The 24924-nt window shown below is 39.0% G+C and overlaps 1 protein-coding gene across 4 annotated transcripts in view; it reads left to right on the top strand.

Annotated features, from left to right (window-relative positions):
* The first annotated feature begins 5187 nt into the window (after nucleotides 1-5187).
* Nucleotides 5188-24924, top strand: part of kalrna (kalirin RhoGEF kinase a) — a 127616-nt gene continuing 107879 nt past the window's right edge. For all 4 annotated transcript variants that reach the window (XM_056755745.1, XM_056755742.1, XM_056755743.1 and 1 more), the window contains exon 1: nucleotides 5188-5436. In XM_056755745.1, coding sequence (XP_056611723.1) covers nucleotides 5370-5436 — 67 coding nt within the window. In that variant the 5' untranslated portion in view covers nucleotides 5188-5369. The remainder of the gene's footprint in view (nucleotides 5437-24924) is intronic.

The following is a 24924-nucleotide window of genomic DNA, read 5'->3' as shown; positions in this document are numbered from 1 at the left end:
CTGTCTGCACTGAACGAGCTGGCATGGATCCTAACATCACAGGCTGGGAGTGCGCTCATTGGTCACAGGGTTATGGGGGAGAAGGGGGAGGACTACACACCGAACAAAAAAATTCATGTCTGCTTCACCGCATTTCTGTTTTTCTATTACAGCCTGAGGAATGCATACATCCGTTCTGAGCAATACTGCTGTATACACCTACTGCTGTACCAGTTCATCATATGTTCTGCTGAGGCCGATCTAAGGCAGGTATTTAACCTGTCCCTATACAACACAACTGCCCACTACACAAGACCGACATCTGGCTCTGTGTATGCAAGTGACACTGATTGGCTACCAGACTTTCAGCGAAGGACCCGTTGCCTTAAGCTTAATAGTGAAAGACACTGTAAGATATGTGACAATCCTTTCAGATCTTGCTTCACAGCAGACTATAAAGCATCTGTAACCGCATGGAAAGGCCAATTTGTTTGCATTTTTATGAGTTAGGCTAGAAATGCATTAAATACCCGATGAACACCTTTATGTTTGAGTCACAACAGACCACGTCCAGAAAAACAGAAGGAAACTAGTATAATGAACTTTTTAACATAAGAACATAACGTGACCAAACTGAAATTAATCCAACTTGAAAATGTTCTCCCTACAAAGATAAATAAGTAACTTGAACATGGTATTTTAGTCAAATGACTGTTTCGCATTTAATGAACAAAATTAGCCTAAACATGATTCTAGCAAAGATTATTTTGTTGACTGGACTTAGTTTCGCAAGTCCCTGGCCAAAATGCATCAGAACGTTTGCCCAACTTACAAAACAGTGAATTCTGAACAAACAATATTTCAAGAGTTTGAAAGTTCCCAAGATGCATTGCACCATGTTCAATTCTGTTTCTTATTTGTTTTTCGTTTAAAGATACGTGTTTTAGTTCTTGCTGGCTAAAATATGCTTTAATATCGTTGTCACTGTCTGTTATCTGTTTAGTTTAGAGTTCTTCTAATGAATGATGGTTTTTGATTGTTACCATGGTTGAGATTTGTGTGTTCAATGTTGAGGTGTAAGTGCATGAAACAATGTTAAAGCTGGTACATAAACACTCAACACAAACTGTTTAAACAGTTATTTCATCAAAGTTTTGGGTCTATTTGAGGTCACAAAAATAGTCACAATTGTTGTAAAAGACAAATACATTTGTTTATTTTTGTATTTAACAGTACTTTAATTTTGCTAGTTTAACATTTTTTATCCATACAGCAGAAATGTATTAATTGCCTAAACAACAGTAATTGGTGTCACAATAATATCTTGATTAGAAAAATAAGACAATCAGGATTACATAAACAAACAAATTTAAGTTGGCTTAACAAAGCATCATTACTTTGAAGAATTAAATAATATACGTTGAGTCAACACAGAAGTCTAACTGCATCAGGTTGCCTCATTTAAAAAAAAACCCAACTTGAACTAAACCATTAATCCTATGATGCGTGTCATTACTGAATCTAGTCTTACTGAGGCAACTAGTGCGCCACCTAGCGGAAGCAAACAAATATCGTCTTGATATAACAAATCACTGACAGTCCAGCATTCTGTACAATTAACTTTGAAAAATGTCAGCAGATGTGTTCTGTCTTGCAGTCTTTGTAACTTGGGTGTTCATGGTAAACATTGGGCGTGCGGAGGGTCTTATCGGTAAGTGGGTTCCAGTAAGAGGAGGCGCAGCGGCTGCACACAGAGCGCCCAGAGGAAGCACAAAGTAAACAATCTCTGAGAGCAAAGCCCCAAACCAAACACTAGACAAAACATCTGCCTGAGAGATTGAACGATAGAGACTTTTTAGTGCATTTGAGGCTCTAGTTCTCTTAAAAACATTAATCTGTTACCATTTACCCACCTCCATGTCAATGCAAACACACGTGACTTTCATACCTTAAAGGGATGGTCTCTTTAATACTTCCTGCGCTTAAAACAACCTCCCTCCTCATCAACAAAAAGGCATTTTTGCAGTCAAGCTCCACATACAGTCCATTTCAGTACTGCTGAATTTGTGATACCACATGGGCAAATTCGCTTTTATATGACTTATCGATACACACAACATTACTCTTACTTTTACATCATCACAGTCATTGGTTTGGACCCAGAGGATTGCATTATAAACGGAAGTCCGCCTTGAAGTTTTTCTCTATATTTATTTGATTTAATATTGAAATTTGACCGTTGCTCAGCTCCCGTGGCATCATGGGATAGAGAAGTGTCCATTGGATGCTTCAGGTGTGTTGGTTGAAGCTAAACTTACAGGATCTTGTCTGCTTATTATATTAACTTATGCTATTACAGTGGTTTGAAAAGTCAACTGTAATGGATACATGAACCAGTTATCAATCTACATTAAGAAAGAGAAATATGTGCTTGTGTATGTCCTCTTGCATTTCAATCATGCATGGGGTCAACATCAGGGGCGTACTGACTGGTCGACATTCTGTCATAGTCCAGAACGGACATCCCACCGACGGCCTATGGCCGTGACTAAGGACTGACTGGCCATTTGGACTTCCCGTTGGGATGCTTATGTTTGGGGCCAGAATGGACGATTGCATTAGCAAAGGCATTAGCGAGTCGAACACGTGTGTATGTAACACAATGACACGTTACATACAACAAACCTCCCCATCGACAGCAATGGTGGAGGGCCGAGGCCATCAAACGCCCACCCAACCCATCCCCCCCAGCACCGTCGACAGAAATGGTGGAGGGCCGATATGGGCCGAATAATCCAGGGCCGATTTTGATTCCCAATCCGCCCCTGGTCAACATTAATAATGTATTGGCTCATAATATCAAGTAAGTCGAAACTTTGACAAGCTTCATTGTTCCCTTTACTGTTCATGTTACATAAGTGCACATTAGCAAGCTGTATTTGATTGACATGCGAGGATCACATCATGACACAAGTAGTCATACATAACCCGTGAAATCAATCTGTTATGGCGGTTGTGAACACCCACAAGTTTATCCTAAATTTGACAAATCCAGTCTACAAGACTTTTGTATTCAGCGTTTTTAGTAGGCCTCTGGTGTGAACAACCAGCAGTCTAACACAATTATTGGAAATCATGATGATTTTATTTCTAGTCTTTACTTGTAAGCGAACAGGTGTTTGTGATTAAAATTTCCACGCTCCATCTGCTCTGACCATTTCACCCAAAACTCTAAACTTACAAGACTAAACTCACCTCGGGAGCTATTTGGTCCGGTCCATTCCTCAGCACTTGATCATAAACATGTCATTGCTTCAGTTTAACATGGCTCATCTCTCAAGGTCGACAGATATTTGAACCGCCTCATACTGAGTAAAACTAGCGAGTGAACTGATTTAAAAACTGTTTAGTTTGAAACTAAATTATAGAACCATTACTCAGATACTCATATTGATAAAAATTCCCAATTTCTTCATTGAAATGTAGGAATAATAAAACAGTTGGCTTGCTGTGATACTAAGACTCCCTTGCAGACTTCAGAAAAGGATAAAATTTGATGAATTACAAAAGGTCAACTTTGGGCCGAAGGGAAGATAAGAAAACCTAAACCGATAGATAACAGTAGGGGGCGGCCTGAATTTATGAAACAAAACTTCTGTTCCAGTGCAAATAAACACACGCATGCATGGTTGTGCGATTTTGGCAGTTAAATAGCTAAACCATATGCTGAGCGTTTGAGTTACAGAGGCCTGTAGGGTGGCAGAAGGAAGCTGGAAATGTGCCTGCTTAGAGGCAACAAACAGCAGATCTTTTGGCGCACACACACACACACACCATCAGGGATATTTTGCCAAAAGCGTCAATGGTAACAGGAAGATTAACAGGAAGAACTGGAACCAAAATGACAAGCAGGTCGCTGAGTAATCACATTGGGTTCTCGTGTTAGTCCGAATAAAAACACAACATATTTTGTGTTACTTTACTTATAAGAAGAACTAATACGATATTTAGTCTATAATAGAAAATAAATTTCAGAGAATTCTTTAAGTGTCTGGAAAAAATAATTGCATTTCAATTCTACTTATTGTTTTTGGGTCTATTATGAATAAACGATATACAATGGTTTATGAAAGAATTTTTGCCTCAACAGAAGTTTTTTGCATTCCTCTTAAAGACATTAATTATTACATGAAGATAAAAATGAATTGACGTAAGCAATATTTTCAAAATAAGCTTAAAAATAAATGTGACTGTAACCTTCATAGACAGTCACCAGGGGGCAGTAAATACAAATATTTATATTTTCAAGCACGCGAACACATGTGTTGACATAGCCAGTATCCTTTCATTTTGCAAAACGTAAAGAGAAAACTTTGTTTTAAGCAGAAGTTCTCAACGCTGATTAAATGTTACACATCTACACAATTTTGGTTCTTTTTATTGTCTTTTTGCGCCGTAAAAAAACAAATGCAAGCGTGCGTACACGGGCATCCACGCGAGCGCGCGCAGACAGCATGGTTTGAACAACAGGCACGAACGTTTTCTATTTATTTTGAAGCAAATTAAAAATCTGTCCAAGCATTAGAATATCCCCAATAGCCCAAAGCCTGCTGGGTGACAAAAGGGGGCGTGACATCCAGCAGAGAGCACACACCCACACACCTCCCTTCTGCTCTTTTGTTAGAGAAAACACAACCCGCCGCCTCAAACACACTTAGACCCGCATCTCTCCGTCTGCTTGTGTTTCTGGAATAACTCATTTTGTTATAAAAGAAAATGTTTATAAAAGAGGAGAAAAGGAAAGCAACCCATTAACATTATGCAGAATTCATGACATCATCAGTATTCCCTGTCAGGCTCGCGCTCCATCCCCTCTAGTAACGCTACAGACACAAGTTGCCCGTCGCTTTGTGTTGAGCTGTTTGACTCATTTTCGCGAGTCGACTCTTCAGAACAGTTCACGTCACGAATCGGTTGAAATGAATCATCGCTTTCTTCACGTCTTTAATGTTTCTGTGACATGATTTTGCATATTTCAAACGGTAACAGCCCATTCGTTATGCTTAGTAAAACATGAATGTTTATCTCGGAATTATAAGATACAAGATATGAGACCTGGTTTGGTGAGTCGACTCACCTGTTCGGAGTAATTCGCAAGCGAATGGTTCAGTCAGATTTGGGAGCCGTTTCGAAAGAACCGACACAAGAAGCGAGAAGAGAGAGATCGGAGGAGAGGCGCATCTGGAGACAATAGAAGCGAATACGGAGCTGCGATTTTCTTGCTGTAATACAGGACTGTACCTTGAAAACACAGGAATGTAGAGACGATGGAGCCCTGAATCTGGATATATATTCCCGTCATTTTTACGCTGTGTGATTTAAGAGGAAAGATGAATTCTGCTGAAGCGGCTGAGGAAGGACCCAGTGACTCAGATACGGATGCCTTCTTCAAAACAGGTAAGATGAGAGGAGCGATGGATACCAGATTATTCACACATTTAACCTTTATACTTTACAAAAACTCTTGTGTGAGTTACCTGCCGATTTTGTTCTTTTGTTGCATTTTCCATTTCAACAATCTTACATTTTCTGCAGTGTCAATTTATTCCTCTTAAATTGTTAGGACGTCGGTAGTAGTTGTTCCTTTTAACCTGGCATTTGGCACAATTGTGGCATCGGTTTTTCTTATTTTGTTGCAAGCACAGTCAAATACACGAACCGTATTGAGAGAGGATGCACTTTCTATAGAGAAATGAAGGCAGAAGATGCTGGTTTAAGTTGCTGTTGATAATCATGTCTTAATGCATTTAAATGAGTTGAAACTAATGAGATCAATCTGGGTGGTAAGTGGTTTAAGGATGCAGGAAGCACATGTTTGTGCGATGGGGATGCTGAGCATTAGTACCATTATCCTGCTTTGATTGACAGTTACACTGAGCTTAAGTCCATGTCTGAAAACCCAACCCCTCGTCGTCGTTTTGCAGCTCCCTTACAATTTCACTTGCTGTATCTCTCATCTTCCAAACACTTGGAGCTCTTGTGGTTCCCATAGTACAAAAATGGCTGGGCGTAGTCATATATAAAAGACCAAAGTGTGTTTTTATGGTGCGGTGAATTCTCAATGTGATAATACGTATGGGAGTTATTGGAAAATTAGAAAAAGCTTATTGTAAACATTACACAGTTGATATGTTTACAAATGAATGTAGCTTTGCTAAATTGCAGATGTTTGTATATGTGTGGTCTATGTTTGCTGGTTTTGCCCGTTTGGAAGACATTTTTCTCTCTAAGTTAAACAAATAATAAAGTTTATTTAATATAAAAAATATTTATGTTTTGTTCATGCCACTAAAGGTTATTTTTAAGTCCTTATATTTGAAAGCTCAGGCAAGAACTGTTTTGTTTGTGAGGTTTTATGCCTTTAGGTCCACCTTTGGAAGGTTAAGCAGTTCGCAATATACCCTGCAATGTTATCATGAATAATATAATATTTTATTTATTAGTCTTTGGAGATATATTTGTACACATGCACATTCCTCGTATGCACCTGTTTCTATATATGTCTTTATCGCAATATTAATATTAAAACTGCGTATACTAAGTTTTATGATATTGTCATACTTGAGACATGAGGTCACGATAGCCAATGACGTCTAAAAGTGAGCACGGGGTAAAAGCTAGTGCTTGTATTTGGAGTCTCAAAGAAAGAAAGTGTTTGAAAGAAATTCTAATATTTGTGCAAGCGGTTCAGAAGGAGCAATGGTTCTGTCCGTAAGACCCCCGCGGAGAAATGATGCATAAACCCGGCAGCTTTACGCAGCGGGCTATAGATCATGACGCTGGTACACTGCTCTCATACACACACATACACACACAAACACATGCACACACAAAACCTCCTTTGCTTCTAAGCTCAGCTACACAATGTTGCCTTTTTTCTTGGTTCAAGGTGAGGTTGTGGTGGAAGTCTCTATCCTAAGTGTGTGTAATATTTCTGCGTCGACTGTTGGCATGAATAGGGATGATTCTCACATGAAGGTCATATCCGCAAGGACAGTCTAAAAAAACCTCCTAAAGAAAGCCAAGAGCAACCGACAGAAAGACTTTGAGAAGTTCAACAGCCTTTTGTAAACAAGCCTAGAATTTGGAGTCCTGCGAAACGTTAAGCTGCAAGCGTCCAGCCTTCAGCATATGATTTTTCAGGTGGTCTTTTGAGTCATGCGAGTTTCCAGGTTTTATTACAAACCGGGATTTTAATAGTAGCGTCTTCTTCTCACCCGGAACAGTTTTGAAACCCCTTAGAAGCCTATTTTAGGCACATGATCAAGAGACATTGTTGAGTTCATCTCATCGCTTTTAGCATCTCCAAGACCGAGATGATTCGCAGATGTTCTGGAAGCCTGGTTGAGGTATCAGCATGAACGGGGAGGTTTAACTGTGGTTTTACCCAGTCGAAGGGAAGACATCTGCTTGCAAAACCCCTTCGGTCGTCATCAATGGATATATAGATACATCCTGGCAGCCCGTGCCCCTGGGGCCGACAAAGAGAGGAAATAATGGAGAAAGAGGAGAGATGGAGCGCACACACACACACACACACACACAGTGAATAGCACCATAAATCCTTGGTCTTCTACGCCACATCTAGTTGTAGTGGGTGTTTGCCCGGCTAAAGAAAGGACGTTACGTGGCTGACTGAACAGAAATCCATTCACAAGCACCACACTCAGCAAACTGAAGAGGATTTTATACCCTCATCCACATGGTTCACCCGCTGCTTTAGTATTCAGGAGGACTCACGGTTAGATTAACCTCCTAACCTCCTAACACAGTCTGGTTTGCTGTGTCCTTGCTCCCAGAGTGCCTCTCGCGTTAGACCAAAACATATGATCATTTACACCAGAAAAACTGGCCCAGTGCTCCCATCCACATATATTGGGTTTGACATTTTGACTTGGTTGCTCTTGGTGTAAAGAGGTCGTAGACGTTACCTTGAGAACCTTTGACTTAACAAGGTATGACTTTCATTTACAATTACTTAACTAAATGTTATAACTGGGTAATAACTAGAACCCATCCCTCAATCTAACCTTATCTCATGTAGTTAAATTACCAAGTACTTTCTTAGTTAAGCACATTGTTAGTAAATAAAGTGCACAACAAAATTGAACTCTCATGGAACAATAACACTGCTACTGTCCTAAAACAAATTTCATGATTCGTGCGTAATGTGAACAAACGCCCAATAGTTCTTCTATGAGGAGAAGCTGGTGAGATCATTTACAGTTAAAGGCATCATGCAGTGTGGTCAGCCGGTTGATAACGCTGCCATGTGGACCGATTTCCACTCTTGTGTGAGTGATACCACTCAACATTCTGGCTCATCTTTCTCTCTCTGTCACGACACACTATGTAGATTCTCCATCATACACGGCTTCATCATGTCCTCATGTCTAAAACATATGCCAGGGTATTTCTACTGTATAATACCATATTGAAATACTGTAATTGTCATATAATTTCACCCAGGCCCATAACTTCCATAAACATTACAGCGATAGTTCACCCAAAAATGAAAATATGTCATCGTTTACTCACCCTCATGTAATTTCACACCTGTAGAAATTACTTTGTTCTGATGAAGATATTTGGAGAAATGTTTGCAATTTTCAGTTCTGGGACATCGAGTACCTGTAAAAATGTAATTGTAGGCAAAGGTGCCCAAGAACTGTTTGTTTTCCTAAATTCTTCTAAATATCTCCTTTTGTGTTCAAAAGAACAAAAAAATGGCATTTTTACCTACTATGGTAGTGAATGATGTCCCGGAACTGAAAATTGCCGACATTCTTACAAATATGTTTATTTGTTTCTAACTTAAAAAGAAATGTATTCAGGTTTGAAACAACCTGTGGGTGAGTAAAATGTTTTTTTTTTTGGGTGAACTAGCCCTTTAAGAGGGTCCACCAATAGTTTGTTGACATGTCTTTGTTGTGGATTCTTTAAACAGCCATGAGTTAGATGTAATAGTCACAATGCATGTAGAAATGCTGATTAAAATACAATTTGGAATGGTCTCTTAATTTGTACAAAATAATATAGTAATAATATAATATGTAATATTTTTATTTTATATTATAAAACTAATATGATATTATTCTAATATATATATACAGTATAATATATATATATATATATTTATGTTAGTATTTTGTTTTTATCCATACATATACTGTATATATAAATATACATATATATGAATATAAATGGTTATTCATGTAATCATGTGTTAATCAGACAGGACTGGAAACAACCGATACAAAACCAGATTCTGAATACAACTGATTGCTCACAGCCGGTGCTGGAAAGAGCCTTGGCGTCCTGCCAATTTGTGTGCCTGTGCATGTGTACCCTGTATCCCCCCCAAGACCCCACCACCACCATGCTGTCTGTGGTCTACTTATTGGTTCCAGTAGGAAGTGGAACAATAGAGCTTGATGCCCCAGTATCATCACAATACACACATTGTCCGACCGTCACATCGCTGTCATTTCTTGTGCTTTGGTTTTGTCCAGTTTTCACTTTGCTTTCTTTGTTTACCTCGACACATCACACACACATATGTGTGTAAATGGGGCCTTATCATAGACTGATTTTTATAGCGCCTTATCTATATGACGAAAAGCATAATTTGATTCCTAATAAGGATTTTCCCAAAAGCCAGATTTTGTCCCTAAACTCGAGTTAAGCACACACACGCGCACACACCGGAGTGTGGCAGATGGTTAATTGGCCGGTTAGAGGCACTGGTGTTATAAAGCAAGCGAGAGGAGCTTTGAGTGGATTATAGAGTCATGATATGACGTTGAGGGATAGCACAAGAGAGAGAAAGAGAGAAAGGGTTTGGAGAGAGGGATCCCCCATTTCCGTTCGCAAAGTTAGCGTGGACAGACACTTAGCACTGCAGGCTAATGGAGTCAGATCTCATTAGATGACCCTCTGCTTCGAATGAAGCTTTTAGACACATTGACTGAAGTATTCCCTGGAGACCCCTGTGCCTGCATCTGTGCTCCGCTGATAAAGATGCCGCTCCGCTCCGCTCGCTTGCTAATTCTATTTATTCTAAACACACAAACGCGTAGAATGTGACTAAAATAAACTGCATTATAACTGTCCCATTTGCGCAATTTCATACTTATATTAATTATTTTACAAAATACTCCTTCATGTACTATAGATCATTGAATGGTTCTTTCTTGTGGGAAAGAAAATACACAGATGGCATCTCTTTAAAGTCCCAGTGAAATAAAAAAAATTACGATTACTATTTTTTCATGAAATATTTCAGCGTCATTGTAATCAACCAATCTGAAAATATGCTTTCGCCCTGTAATGAATATCCATCTTAAATGATGTATGTTAGACGGCTTGGGCGGACCCCCTTTCCTGTGAACTGGAAGTTGCGATTGTTTAACGAGTGAAATAATAGTGGGTTTCTCTGCAATTTGAACTGATAAATATTGGATAAAAACAGCATTTTGTAATGGAACTGGCAGCAGACTGACAGTTAAAGGAGAGTTAACGTTAACGGATGCTCCGTCCAAGCCGTCTAACATACGGCATTTAAGATGGACAGTCATTACAGGAAGGAAGTGTATTTTCAGATTTTTAAGGGGTCATATGGGGCGAATATGTGTTTTCCTGTGTCTTTGGTGTGTAATAAGTTACCCATTAGACTCGTAAAATTGCTAAAATGAAAGTATCGGAGAATAAAATACATTCTATCTAAAAGCGAATGCTCACCCAGACCTGTCATGTAACCACACCCCCACAAATCTACGTCAGTTTGTGGAATGATTTGACTAAGACCGCCCAAATGTATACACAATTAAGGTGGGCACACGTGTCAGTACAATTGTTTCTGAACCTGATGTTCCAAATATGGTAAGAGGCGTTACATTTCCGTCACACGCTTGCAGTATTCAACCAATCACTACCCCCTGGGTAACTGGCCAATCATAGCACGCCTCGCTTTTCAGAGCGATTAGTTTTGTAAAAAAAAATGCATTTCAGAGAGGCAGGGCAAAGAGGAGATACAAACATGCACGTTATGTGGAAAACAGCGTTTTTAACCTTAAATCGTGTATACACATTGCAATACATCTAAAACAAATGATTAATGTTAATTTTAGCCGTGTCATATGACCCCTTTAACTAAAGGTTAGGAGGGCACACAATTTGAAAAAGAGATCGACCCACGTTGATACAAAAATTTCAGTAAACAAAAGAATTGCCATTTGTAATTTTTATTTCAAAAGGACTTTAGTATTTTACTTTTTTCTCCTTGATAGCGATGAGATTAAATTGAGAGACAATAGGAACATCTGTTTAGGCCTCCTGCAATATTTCTCCTAAGATAAAGATGCAGATATCTTGCGTCTTTGGACAAGTCTGTCTGTCGTGCAAAGATTGGTACTTAATTTAAAAGTTTGTAGTTATATTTCCCTTAAGTTTTGACTTACAATTGACAACCGAGCTCATACAGTATGTCTCCAGTTTTAAAAGTAAACTTTGGTATCTTTTCAAATGTAGACACACAAATCTCTTCGCAAATCTCAGAAGGACTCACATTGAGAGTTTTGTTAGGGGTTTCTGTGTGTGCCAGGGACGCTCGGCGCTTTAAGAAAGCGGAAATGAAAGCGTCTAATGAAAGAGTTCCAGTGGAAAGAACATGATTCTTTCTTTATTGTTTTCCATGAGTGGGGGGTAGTGTGAACTAAACTCACCTACGCAGGGCCACAGGCTCCATGAGGACACATGCAGGGAAGCAGAGAGTTCTCATACATATTTAATATACTGAAAACTAGAGAGAGAGACAAAAGCTAAGAGAACAGACAGCACACTCTTGTTCAGTCAGTCAGTGGTGGGGTTTGCAGCGCTTTTATTGCCCATACTTTATTTTAAATGACGTAATAAACTCAGTCTATTACGTGATCAATCTTGCTATTTCCATAACAAATTAAGATAAAAATCTTCTTTTGACTTGAGCCAGAAGGCAATCACCTATTGTACCAACTACCTGACCCACCTGAAGCAACTTTATATATCATATCAACCCCAATGCCCTGATAACTACCCGCTAAACCCATAGCATAACGGCAATGGCATGAACTACTCACAAGAACAACAACACTGCAAGGTTGCAGATGGCAGATTTGGAAATGCTTCATCCTGCAGCGTAATGCAGACAAGCTGTGTTCTTTCAGGTAATGCGTAGAGGTGAAACTGGGTTCTGCTCCGAAAGTACAGCACTGCAGGACATCATACCGCTGTGTTCAGCACTCACACATATCCTACACACTCGGATAAAAGTGTGAGGTAAGCCGCCAACAAACGCAGACTGAGCATTTAGTGCAAGAAGAGATGCTTGGCTAATGCATTTAGAGCGCTGTATTTCACTGAAAGAGAGAGAGAGAGAGAGAGAGAGAGAGAGAGAGAGAGAGAGATTGATGGCTGTTTGTGTGGAACAACTTCACTGAATTTTCAAATCTTTGTCTATTTGTGACCCTGGACCACAAAACCCTTCATAAGTAGCACACGTATATTTGACGAGTTTGGGTTCAAAATGAGAACATTTTCATAAATCATAAAAACTGCACTTGGTTTTTTTTTATTTAAGTCATGATAACTAAACATACAAAAATAAATACAGCCAACTAATACCATAAAAAACATGATTTTTGAGTATTTTTAAAAACAGAGTTATCTCATAGTAGCCAACAAAACATTGTATGTGTCAAAATTATCAATCTTTCTTTTATGTCAAAAAATCATGAGGATATTAAGTAAAGGTAATGTTCCATGAAAATATTTAGTAAATTTTCTATTGCAAAATTCTCAAAACTTATTTTGGTGTGTGGATGCAGCACAACCGTGAACAAAAATGGCCAGAAACACCCCTACAAACATCACTCGCTGCTGGCGCTCTTTGAGAATTACACACTCATGTTTGGTTCATCTACTATTTCAGCTGCCTTGTGAAGAAAACCTTAAGTATGACTTCATGACAACAGATGCCTGTGCAAGCATCTTTCTTACACCCCTGGAAGCTTGTCGTTTTGACTAAAGTTTCGCGTTCACTTGCATGGGAATGATGAGAACTGTTGGTCATGCAAGTACTTTTCTTACAAGACCTAAACTGCATTGAAAAATGGTGAATGTTGGCTGTTACTGTAGTGGAATGCGTATGTTTTGCTTGCGCAACATTTTTGTGTGTTGAGTTAGCGTTTTTGTGTAAAGTATGCATGCGTCTGATTGGATGATGAAATGATGCATCATAAAAAAAGGGAAAGCTGAGGTAGATAAATGATGAACTTACGAGTGTTTGTGGACAACTATTCTTTGGCACTGTTCATCATCACATTAACATAAACAGCCAGTGTTTACAAAAAATCCCAGAAAACAGACAAAGTGCTCTGGCAGCAGTGAGTTTCCCATATTTCCTACAATTATGGTGTTTGACGTTTACAGAACTTTATTTCCGTGGCGTCTTTCATGTCTGTTTAGTGATGGGCCTGTGCAATGTAAACCAGAGAATTCAATGTGGCCTGGAGTCTTTAAGGGAATGGATTGACCTGAAATTGTTCCCAGTCACTTGGTATCTCATAGTCTCAACTTGAGCGTAGTCAGCAAACATGTTGATCGAATGAGCTTATTGCGCCAAGTGGCAACCGTCCGGTCTCTCTTGTGAAACCAACACGGACGTGACTTAAACTGCAATTCATTGAATGGCCACTAGAGACTGGCTCCAAAACAGAACAGAATCTCAACCAGCCCCATGTTACTTTACAACAGAAAAAAACATGATTACAGCCCGGAACAAAAAACTATTTTGGTCTATATAGCTAATTTTGCTGTGATGGGGTGAATTTTTTTAACCTTTTGGACAATTGAGGGCGTGGCCACTTGAGTGACAGGTGGATTGATGTTCAATAGTCCATGGTCGCTACTATCCTCGACTCCTCCCAAGTCCCGCCTCGTTGCCCATTTTCCATTATTCGGGAGTGATGCACCGCCAAGATGGTGATGACAAGCTCTGCCAACTTTAGGCTTCAAAATTGCTCTTCACAAACCTACGAGTGACGTCACGGACACTACGTCCATTTTTTAAATAGTCTATGTATTGCACAGAGTTAGGGCTTTTTCAAACTGACTTTTGTGCAACTTCCTGGAGTATGCAAGTTAAATGTCATGTAATAGTAAACTGTTGTCATCATATGTCCAACCTGATGCCTCAAGAATTTGTAACTATTTTAAGAGGTGGCTTATTTGTATGATTTCATACGTTGTGGATCGTACAAAAACGCACGATTACTAGAAAAAAAGCAAAACTGAATCCTCGCCCCAAACGTCACTGGCGCGATAGCAAATCGTACAAAAACGTTCGAACGAGGATGTACGAATTTATACTCGTTTAGTTAAAGAGTTACGTTTTTGCCGTGAGATTGTGTTGGTGTGTCATGCAGTCTTAAATCTCCGTACCTCTGGATACATCTCAGTGCTTCAGAGTCCTTTAACAAATCTTGTAGGAATTGTTATTTTTACTCAATATTTTGAGCAAGTGGAATGATGTCCAGAGTGGGTCGTAAATCTCTCCCCCTCTCCCAGGCTGTTATAAAACGCTGAGATGTGTTTGAGGCGGTTTCTAATGATATCACTCTCCTCTTGTTTGCCCAGCGAGCGTCCTGAGCTCCCCTCGACAAGCTTTGCTAAAGCCCTCATATATTTCTGCTTTCTGTGAACATCTGGAAAAGCTATCGGCTCTTGTTGAAAAGGCCTGAGGTGGATAGAATATATGTCTTACAGATAAGTAACATGGAGCTGGTTTACTACAAACAAACAAGTATGTGTTTGTAAGAGCAAAGGAGAAGCTTGTGAGACGTGGTGTTTCACCGTCAGAGAATGAAAGAACAGGATCAGCACTCGTGTGACTCGGGTGGAAACGCTCTCGCTCGACTAAGAGCACTTTGGCTCACACTCACGTATAATCATCGAGGGGCTGATTTTGGACAGGGGCGACTGGCACGGACCAGCTTTTACTTCATTTTCAGATGTGTGAATTGTGTATTTTGGGAAATTGTGCTTTTGTGGAACACAGCTGGTGTAATAATGAACAGACCGGGAGCATTGGCACGGTAACCGTACGGCTGACTGCCAGTATGAACCAAGTGCTGCGTTTAAGAATGAAGAGGAAGACAAAGAAACTCTGAGAGCCAGCTTCATATAGTCTGTGTCATTTTACATTGTGGGATAGAATTGACAGACTCAGTTCCTTAACAAAAGTATACAATGGTAACCACAGTTTTGGCAGAAATAGTTATAGTCAGAGTTGTACAGTAGGTGCCAACATAACATTGTTTTATTGTATTTAATGTGTTATTTACTTCATGTCATTGTAGGTTCGGATCTGCCGAAAGCCAAACTTTTCCCCGATCACATTTCAGATCCTAAAGGCATTTATTTTCAATAAAATGATGACAAAAGTGGCTATTCAAGCCATACATGTGCCAAACAGTTAGTTTTCTATATTGCTATATTCGTCTTTACTGTTCTCGATATGCGGTTGCTATTGTCTATATATTACATTGTATTTGATAGAAACTTGTGAGCAAAAGGCACAACTTTGTAGTTTCATGAAATGTGTGGTTCAAAACTAAATTTTTAAAGTTGATTATGTATTTATATGTATTTGAAAATCATTCATGATTTCCCCATGATATTGTTGTTGTGATTAATAATGTACATTCAATTGTTTTTAAATGTTTTAAAACTCTGTGAGGCAACTGCACGCCGTATTCTTTATAGAAAACATTCTGTTCCTGAAATGATTACTATTGTAGCTTTCCTGTAGCTCAGTGGTAAGACCATTATGCTATCAAGAAACTTAGAAACTTAGAAACAAATGTGTAGTTTATATAATGCAATGTAAGTGGCTTTGGAAAAAAGCGTCTGCCAAATGCATACATTTAAATGCATCGTCTCAAAGGGTTGACATTTAACACATTAAAACACATCAAAACTGGGGAATAACTCATATGTAACTACAAGAAGTATTTGTGAGCACTGTAAACGTCCTCATAACGTATCCGTGAAAGAATAATAAACACATCATGCTTCCTTCACGCCATGTACGCGTCCCTCACGCATCCATTGTCCAAACACAATAATAATCTATGACTATTCCCACGAGTTAATATTCGTTATTAAAGTATTGTTTTACTGATCCCCTTTGTCTCCATCACTTTTCAAAACAAAGTTACGCCACTGAAGAGAGATATATGTCGGATAGCGGATGTTAGTTATCAGAGGGTCAGACAGTTCGTAGAAACCACAGACACTGCAGACTTTAGACTTAAGTATTTTATTTCACTCATACTGCACTTGGAAAAATATCAATATGACTCATTTGAGAGTCTTAACCTGATACATTTGCAGCGCCTTGAACAGAAGATGAAAATCAACAAAACAAATAAATCAATTGTTATGGCATCTCACAAAACTTTAAAACCTCACAAAGCAAACAAAGGTTAAGGTGACGCGTGATGGATGAATAGATACAGCAGCACATGTGGAAGTGCATATATTTATAGAACACACACAAACACATTGATTCATACGGGCATCTGTGATATATTTAACAACGTACAGTGTCTGACATGTTGGAATTTGCATCTGATGTGAGAAGGGAAACCATACCCTTGGATGTACTCTCCAGGAAATTTAAGACCGTAAACATACACATGTATTTGTTAAGCATGTGAAAATGTCTGTTAACTCTTACAGAGTTATTAACAGTGTAGGAGATGCATGTAAGAAATTATGTTTGTAAGCAACGAATGGGTGAACTGTTCCTTTAATGAAGAACAGATATGACAGATATGCACACATTAGTATGTAACATCATTTAAAAAGGCTTTAACTTTGATCTAAGAGCCCAGAAATGCTGATTAGTAATAAGATGACACGGACAAAAATGCCACATTTTATTTATTGTGGTCTGTGGTATTTGACTGCAGTTGCCCTACATTGTGTTGGCAGGCACTCGACCAATTGAAATTGTCCTCTTTTTTTTTACTACGAAAATGAGGAATTTCTCAGCTTCATTTTGTTTTAACAAGCGCCCCAGTGTGCCCTTTAACATTTGAGTGTTTTTTGTGTGCATGAAATATGTGTGTTCATTCTAAAACTGTATCGTGAAACAAATGTCAGCAGCAATTAAAGCTCATTTTCTCAAATGTGGCCGTCTCCGGGGCAACCGCACCACATGCTCATTGTGGATCTGAGCGCATGGAATGAGAAAGGCCATTGGACCGCAATTGACTAAACAGATCCCCACACAGATCCGCTCTGCATGTTATTAGCAGAACTTAAAGTTAAAGTTTGCTAATGGATTTTTAAGACAAAATGAAATGGTTTGCAAGCAATTTCTTTTTTAAGTTGACAATTCAGAGATTTATTATTTACTTTGATCCTGTAACCCTGTAAAAAACATTTGCTTTTTATTGGGTATAATAGGGAAATTGTCTTGTACTATACAAAAAGATGGGTGATTTGTGTTTTTGGTTTGCTGAGTGAAAGAGTGTAAATATTTAATGTTTTTAAGAATACATGTCATCAGAAGAAACAGGCAGGAGCTAAAAGCCACAAAATGTTCAATGTTATTGTTGAGGGATTAAGCATTATGCGACTTTTTGTAATGTAAAGAATTTGGTTGGGACTGTTTGGCTAATTAGTCATTTAGTGACAGTCGCAAAGCTGTTAGTCACGGACACAAAAGTGGTAGTTCATAAAGCAACCTTTGTGAATTTTAAATGTACAGCCTTTTAGTCAAATCTCAGATTTTTAAGTATTAGGATAAACCACTTCAACTGATGCATGCTGTATTGACAATTATTAATATTTAAAAATACAATATTGATATTATGTTAATACTACACATATGATCATACTGTACAGTGCTTGTATCTGGTTCACACTCCAAATGGTGGTTGTTATTTTTTTGACATTTCGCCTCAAATGGACCATTGTTCACCCCAACATTTTATCAACATTTACTCACCCTCAGGTGGTTTCAAATCCGTACACATTTTTGGGTCTCTAAAACACAAAATGAGATATTTTGAAGAATTTAGTTTTGGGGCACCTTTGAATACCATTTAATTTTTCTTACTATGGTAGTCAATGATGTTCCAGAACTGAAAATGCTAACATTCTTCCAAATATCTTTCTCTGCGTTCATCAGAACAAAGTAATTCATACAGGTATGAAATAACATGAGGGCGAGTAAACGATGACAGAATTTTCAGTTTTGGGTGAACTGTTTCTTTAAGAGTCACAATGGTAACAAACTCTCTGTGTTTTGGGTGTCGTTCATTAGTCCATCCATCCATCCATTTTCTACCGCTTATCCGAACTACCTCGGGTCACGGGGAGCCTGCGCCTATCTCAGGAGTCTTCGGGCATCAAGGCAGGATACACCCTGGATGGAGTGCCAACCCATCGCAGGGCACACACACACACTCATTCATTCACTCACGCACTCACACCCTACGGACAATTTTTCCAGAGATGCCAATCAACCTACCATGCATGTCTTTGGACCAGGGGAGGAAACCGGAGTACCCGGAGGAAACCCCCGAGGCACGGGGAGAACATGCAAACTCCACACACACAAGTCGGAAGCGGGAATCGAACCCCCAACCTTGGAGGTGTGAGGCGAACGTGCTAACCACTAAGCCACCGTGCCCCCTGTCGTTCATTAGTCAAAAATGGAAATCACAAAATAACAAAACAAAAGATTTTGATGCATAACTAAGTATTTTGATATTGCAGTTGTACAGTAACTTTGAATTTTTTAAGTCACATTCATCATGTAGTGACAACCCAACAGTATTATGACAATGCTGTTAAAGGCTTGGTTTGATGCTATTGATTTGAGCTGTGCAGATTGATTGCTAGTCGATCATGGTGCCAGTTTCTTCTATGAAGTGAATCGTGAGTGGATGTTTTCATATCTTCTGGCACTTTTCTTCAACGACTTTGAATTTACTTTTTGCTCTGTAAAACTTTATGAACTTAAGCTTAGCTAAGTTTAACAGCTTCCCCTCCAGTGATAAAACTCGACAGGATTTATTGCTTTCTCAGCTGGACACTGCAACTGTGTTACTAAGAAAACAAAACAACACATTATTTTTAGAAAAGAGGCTCAGGATTATAGATTGTGCTGGATCTTTTCTGTCCTGAGGGGACGGGCAATAACATTATTCCACCATGTCTGTGCTTCTCCGTTTGGTCAAGACTGTTTATTCTGTACATGTTGCAATACAATCTCGAGTCTAGTTTAAGTCATTCTAAAGCACATAAAAAGATATTGTGTTATTGTGTTGTTATGCTTTATTTATCTTTACACATGTCTCATTAGTGGTACTGGCTAAGCAAGCATTACCATTATTGATGATATAGCTGGGGCTAGAGAATACCTATCTCAATTTTACTTCATAATTCCTCCTTTACTGTCCTATCTGCTTCTTAAGTATGATGTCACGCACCAAGGCTTCCGGGTCCAAACGCTCTTTCAGATGCTATCTGCAAAAAAAACATGGTAATATAAACTTACAGTGTGCTTTAAAACTACAGAAAAATGCCATTCCCAGCCTCTCCATGACGACATCCCAAAGACAGCATTTATTTATTTATGAATTATTAAAATATTCACATCTGAGTATCTGTGAGCCTGGAGACTGTAGTGTACACTGAACATGCGTCTAAAATCGCCTACTATGGAAGTGAGTATAAGTCATGAGTAGTATGTCCGAAACCTAAGTATGCACAAACAGTAGGAGAGAAAAACTTGGACGGTCTACTACGTTCGCCGAGATTTGTGGAAGTGGATGGACACTTCTCCATCCAATGATGCAATGGGAAATTTCTAAATTGAATTAAAAAAACAAAGTCTGAAAACTTGCAGGTGTCAGTTTTTGAAATGTAAGTAAAGATTAATGAATTTCTCTTTAATAAATGATGTTTGTACCGACGCCAGAGAGTATAGATACCAAGAGGCGAAACTCAATAGAACGTTCCATTGCAACAATGGAACAATTTGGGGGAAAAAGCGTCTTTTGCTGTCGCGATGGCGATATCAGCCCCATTGTTAAAAAAAAAACGTTATAGCTGAAATTCAACCTAACCGGTGATGACACATGATGACAAAAGCCTTTACTCTGTAGAAATCATGTCAGTTATAAAGCATTTTCACCCCAAAATGGCGGCTGCGCTGTTTTCCAGAGTTTTGCTTCTTGGTATCTAAACTCTTAGCAGACGAGTGGAACAGGTTGATGGAAATACGCCATAGGTCAAAGAGCATACGGGTCACATGACAATAAAACATGGCGTATGCAGTACATATGAAATCTATTCTACCCCCACACATACTATATGGATAGAACGTACTGTTTTATCGGTTGATAAATAAGGTACTTCATTTAAATCAGTACGTACTGTCATAGTATGCGATTATTTGGGATTCAGCATGTGAGGTTACAAGTTTAGTTTAAATGTGTGATAGGAATATACAGTGCTCATGAACGGCTGTGTAAATAGTTGCCTCACTTGAAACAAATGGACCCAACAACGCTATTCTTAACGTCACGATTTAACAGATAGACACAAAAAATGCCTCAACTCATTTGGTTTGTTGAGGAGAAGATTGCTATAACTTTTCCAATGATGCATAACGTGAAGGATAAAAAGTAAAAAAAATAATCACAGACTTGGTGGACGGGCCCAAACCTTATCTAGAGACCAGAACATCACAGCTTTCCTGTAGCTCAGTGGTAAGAGCATTGCGTTAACAGTGCAAGGTTGTGGGTTCAATCCCAGGGGATTGCAAATACCTATGTTAACTGTATAGGATGAAACAATGTAAGTCGTTTTGGATAAAAGTGTCTGCCAAATGCCTAAATGTAATGTAAATGTAAATGTAAATGTCACAGAGAACAGATAGACTGTTTTACAGAGAAAAAAGTTCTTGTTCATAGGTGCTTCTTCAAAGTTTAGGTCACTTCATGTAGATATCATTTTTAAATGATAGTTTTTTTCTTCATGTCATTGGTCCAACAGACCAATGAGATCTTTGACATACAGTACAGGAAGAGCTGCACAACTAATGTGGAAGATAATATGGTTCTGTAAGAATCTGATGAGAAATGTTTCAGTTCATATTGGAATCCCTGATTTTCGGGTCTGAGTACAGCCTGAGACATTGTTGAGATCTGAGAAGACATGTGAAATGACAAAATAATGATCCAATGGCTGGAATACTCTTCAAGTCTTTTCAACAGATTTTTTTTCAACGAGATATCATATACTTGCACACTTTTTGAAAGTTTCCGATAGAAACACGCCAACTGATCAAATCTGCAGACTTGAAGAGACTTTCTGCAACAAGTCCAGACTGAAAATCTGTGCAAAATCTGAGCAAAAGTCTTGTAGTGTAATTTAGCCTTAAGATCATCTAAGAGCAAAAAGTCAATTTAATGTTTTTTTTCGTGTGGTTTTTCTTTTCCTTTGAGTGGCCTACGTGCACACAAATCTTTCAGAAACGGTGTAAAACGAGGTTATGTTTTGAAGACCATATTCATGAATTCATTCGTCACGTTTTTTCCTCAACCTCCGTCTAAGCGTGACTCATCTTATGACATTCATCGCGATGAAGTAATTGCCATCTACAAAGGAAAGGCGGCAATCAGAAGCTGTTTTCTATCAATCATTCTGGTGAAAGCCATTCTCTCATTACCTCTAAAGACCCACGTTCACTTCCTCATCATATTACCGTTTGAGTTCTAAACGTTCTCTTGCACTCCGCGGCACACTTGAGATGTTATTTATAGCATCTGTGTCTGTTTCATTCATCGTCTCTAGCCTTGGAGTGGTCTGGATTCAGCTGTGTTCTTTGTGTCCCAGAAATCTATAACCCTGGTGAGGGACCGGCCGCTGACTCAGGGTGCTGTGACATCATTGCGTGCCGCGCCACGGCATTAGCTGAGTGAATGGGGGAGGAACTGGATAGTGAAATGATTCCCCCCACCAACGAAAATTTATGGCTTTGAGTGTGACACGTACTTACCAATGAGATTTGACATCCCTGGAGACTACACAGACAACAAAAAACCTGTTTGTTTTATTGCTGTGCTTTTGGAAAGAGTGTTTCTTTGTGTCTGTTGAAGGAGCTGGCTGCATATGGAAGGCCTGCACAGCGCGGACTGAAACATGTTTTTGTTATCCGGTTGTTAATAGAGGAGGGTTAGTCATTGGAAATAGCCGTGGTGTATTTGATTTATTCGCTTCAGCTGTGTATCATTTAGTGTAATGGCGAGAAAGGAGAGCTCTGGAAATGCCTTGGAAACAATAGATAAGTTCTCGCACTTTAAGGCAATTACACAGAAATGTGTGCTATGTGAAGTCTGGGTGTACTGTACCAAAAATAGCCCCTTCTCCGGCTCAGGGAGGTAAAGCTATTAATCGCCCTCCTTCCACGAAATCCCAAAACGTGCAAACTTTGACTTCTTCAAAATCCAGGTACATACAATTTTCATGAAGACAGAGTCAAAGAGTCGAGCCCCGTGACTGATGTTTTTTTGTGGAGCATCACAATGCGTACAATGAGTTTCAGGACAGATGTTGTGGTGGATGGCAGTTGACTTTGTAGAAAGATAGGCAGCTTTTTAGATTTTGGTGACTGTTTCATTATGGGATTAAATCCTGGAAGGTTTTCCTTGGTGCTGGGTATTTGAAAGTCAAATTCTGAAATATGCAATTTTGAAGAGAGAGAGACACAACTGATATGCTTTGACTAAAGGAATACAGTGGACTGTGTGTGTTTTGCATGGCTGGGTATTTCTCATATTACCTGCATAATGCATGAACTGCCTGATGGGTCGAGGCAGTTGATCTCAAAGCACGTGTGTGTGTGTATGCTCAGGACTGGCTTCAGTAAGGGTCTGTATGCTGTGGCCCTGATATTCCTAGTTATTCCTTTTCAAGTGGCTCTGACGATATGAAATTAGCACATGTTTTTAGTCCTTACGTCTTGAAAGACACGAGGGACAGAGATGTTGAGCGTTTTCAAATTAGCTCCTGATGAAAAGATGGAATTCTCATTTTAAGCCCCGGGGAGTCCTTAGCCGAGTAAAATACTCTCACCTGTCTTGTGCACATCCACACTATATCTGTTTCCTCATTTACAGTAAACCGCACATCCGCTTTAGCCATCATGACAGATGGAAATAGAGGAATCTTTCAAGGAGAATATTAATGGAGACTGACGTGAAGTTTACGGTACTTAACCTCAGTCATTTAGCACTGCTGTCTTTCACACCCACTCATTCTCATTAAAATCAATTCATCAGTGCAAAACAAAAAATCATGAAGACTTTATTAACTATAGCAGGTTTGCTTCCGTGCAGCAATAACTATGAATTCTGATGTACTCTTAAAGCAGAATGAGAATAATAATAGGGCTCTGCCACTTGTTTGGCGTTCAACCTTTGTGGCATTGAAACAAACCCATGTTCCTTCCAGAGAATTATCTAGGAAATATATCTATTCTACAGTAACCTAACTGTTAAAGGTACAGTTCACCCCAAAAATGTAATTCTGTCCCTCGCTTTAGTTGTTCCAAACCTGTATACATTTCTTTGTTTGAACACAGAGAAACATATTTGGACGAATGCTTGTAACCAAACAGTTCTTGGACCCTGTTGACTCCCATAGTAGGAAAAATGATAATGGCGGTGACCCAGAACTGTTTGCCGTCCTACATTCTTCAAAATATCTTCTTTTGTGCTCAACAGGAAAAAAACAATTTTTCCTAGATAGAAGTGTTTGGTTAAAGCATTCTTCAAAATATCTTTCTTTGTATTCATTAGAACAAAGACATTTATAAAGATTTGAAACAACTCAAGGGTGCGTGAATTATTTTTGGTGAACTATTCCTTTAACTCCCTATAAAATGAGAAATGGCAGATTAATTCACCAGAACATGTTAACATATTTTCCTAATATCTCTAAAATGTGAATATTTTTCCTGGACTTTGATCTGTTATAGTAACACATCTTACCAGACAGCAGGTCCTCTTGTTCATGAAGAGACATGACATCCACCTGCCAGTTCAAGGACAGTGTCTTAGTGTATGTCTGTCTGTGTGGCAGCTGAAAGAGGCTGATCTGAGTTTCATAACAGCTGCACACGGAGAAAGTCTCTCAGCACTCGTCTCTGTCTCACTGCTGGACGCCAGACCCTTGTAGAGTCCACGTCTGACTCGGTATCACTCACACGTGCCACTGTTAAGAGGGAACGCGAGAGGACATTAACAGCTGAATGAAAGTGTTTATACGCTTTAGAAAGGATGGACTAAATCCAGTTATCAGCTGCTCAGACTCATGGGTCTGTTTTACACAGCACACGGAAGTGCCACATGTTTTTGATGCCACTCATATAAACAGATCACATCTTCAATAAGTGTAAGTCTGTTAATTTGGATATAAACAGAAAGGAACATAGCAGGAACATAGATTCACAGTTTTGGTGCTGTGGTTATTTATTTCTTTTTTTACATTCCAATCCTGGCAAAAAAAAGTAATGTGAAGGTAAAGTATTTAGAGAACACTAAACGTAAAGACTCAAATCGAACGCCATCGTTCCAGCAAAATGGAATAAAATTTCAACATATATCACATCGAATTTTGAGGAAGAATCGTTATTTTCGATTTTTAATCGAATCGTGACCCCAAGAATCGATGACCATACGCATCCATTGAAAAAAAAACATATATTGTGATTCTTTTTGCTTTTTATTGTAGTTTTTTATATTGTTAGAACTAGTTTTTCAC

This window comes from Triplophysa dalaica, chromosome 8 (assembly GCF_015846415.1).
Source record: "Triplophysa dalaica isolate WHDGS20190420 chromosome 8, ASM1584641v1, whole genome shotgun sequence".
NCBI classification, from domain to species: Eukaryota; Metazoa; Chordata; class Actinopteri; order Cypriniformes; family Nemacheilidae; genus Triplophysa; species Triplophysa dalaica.
Note: the sequence above shows the minus strand (reverse complement) of the source record. Positions and strands in the feature narration are given on the sequence as shown.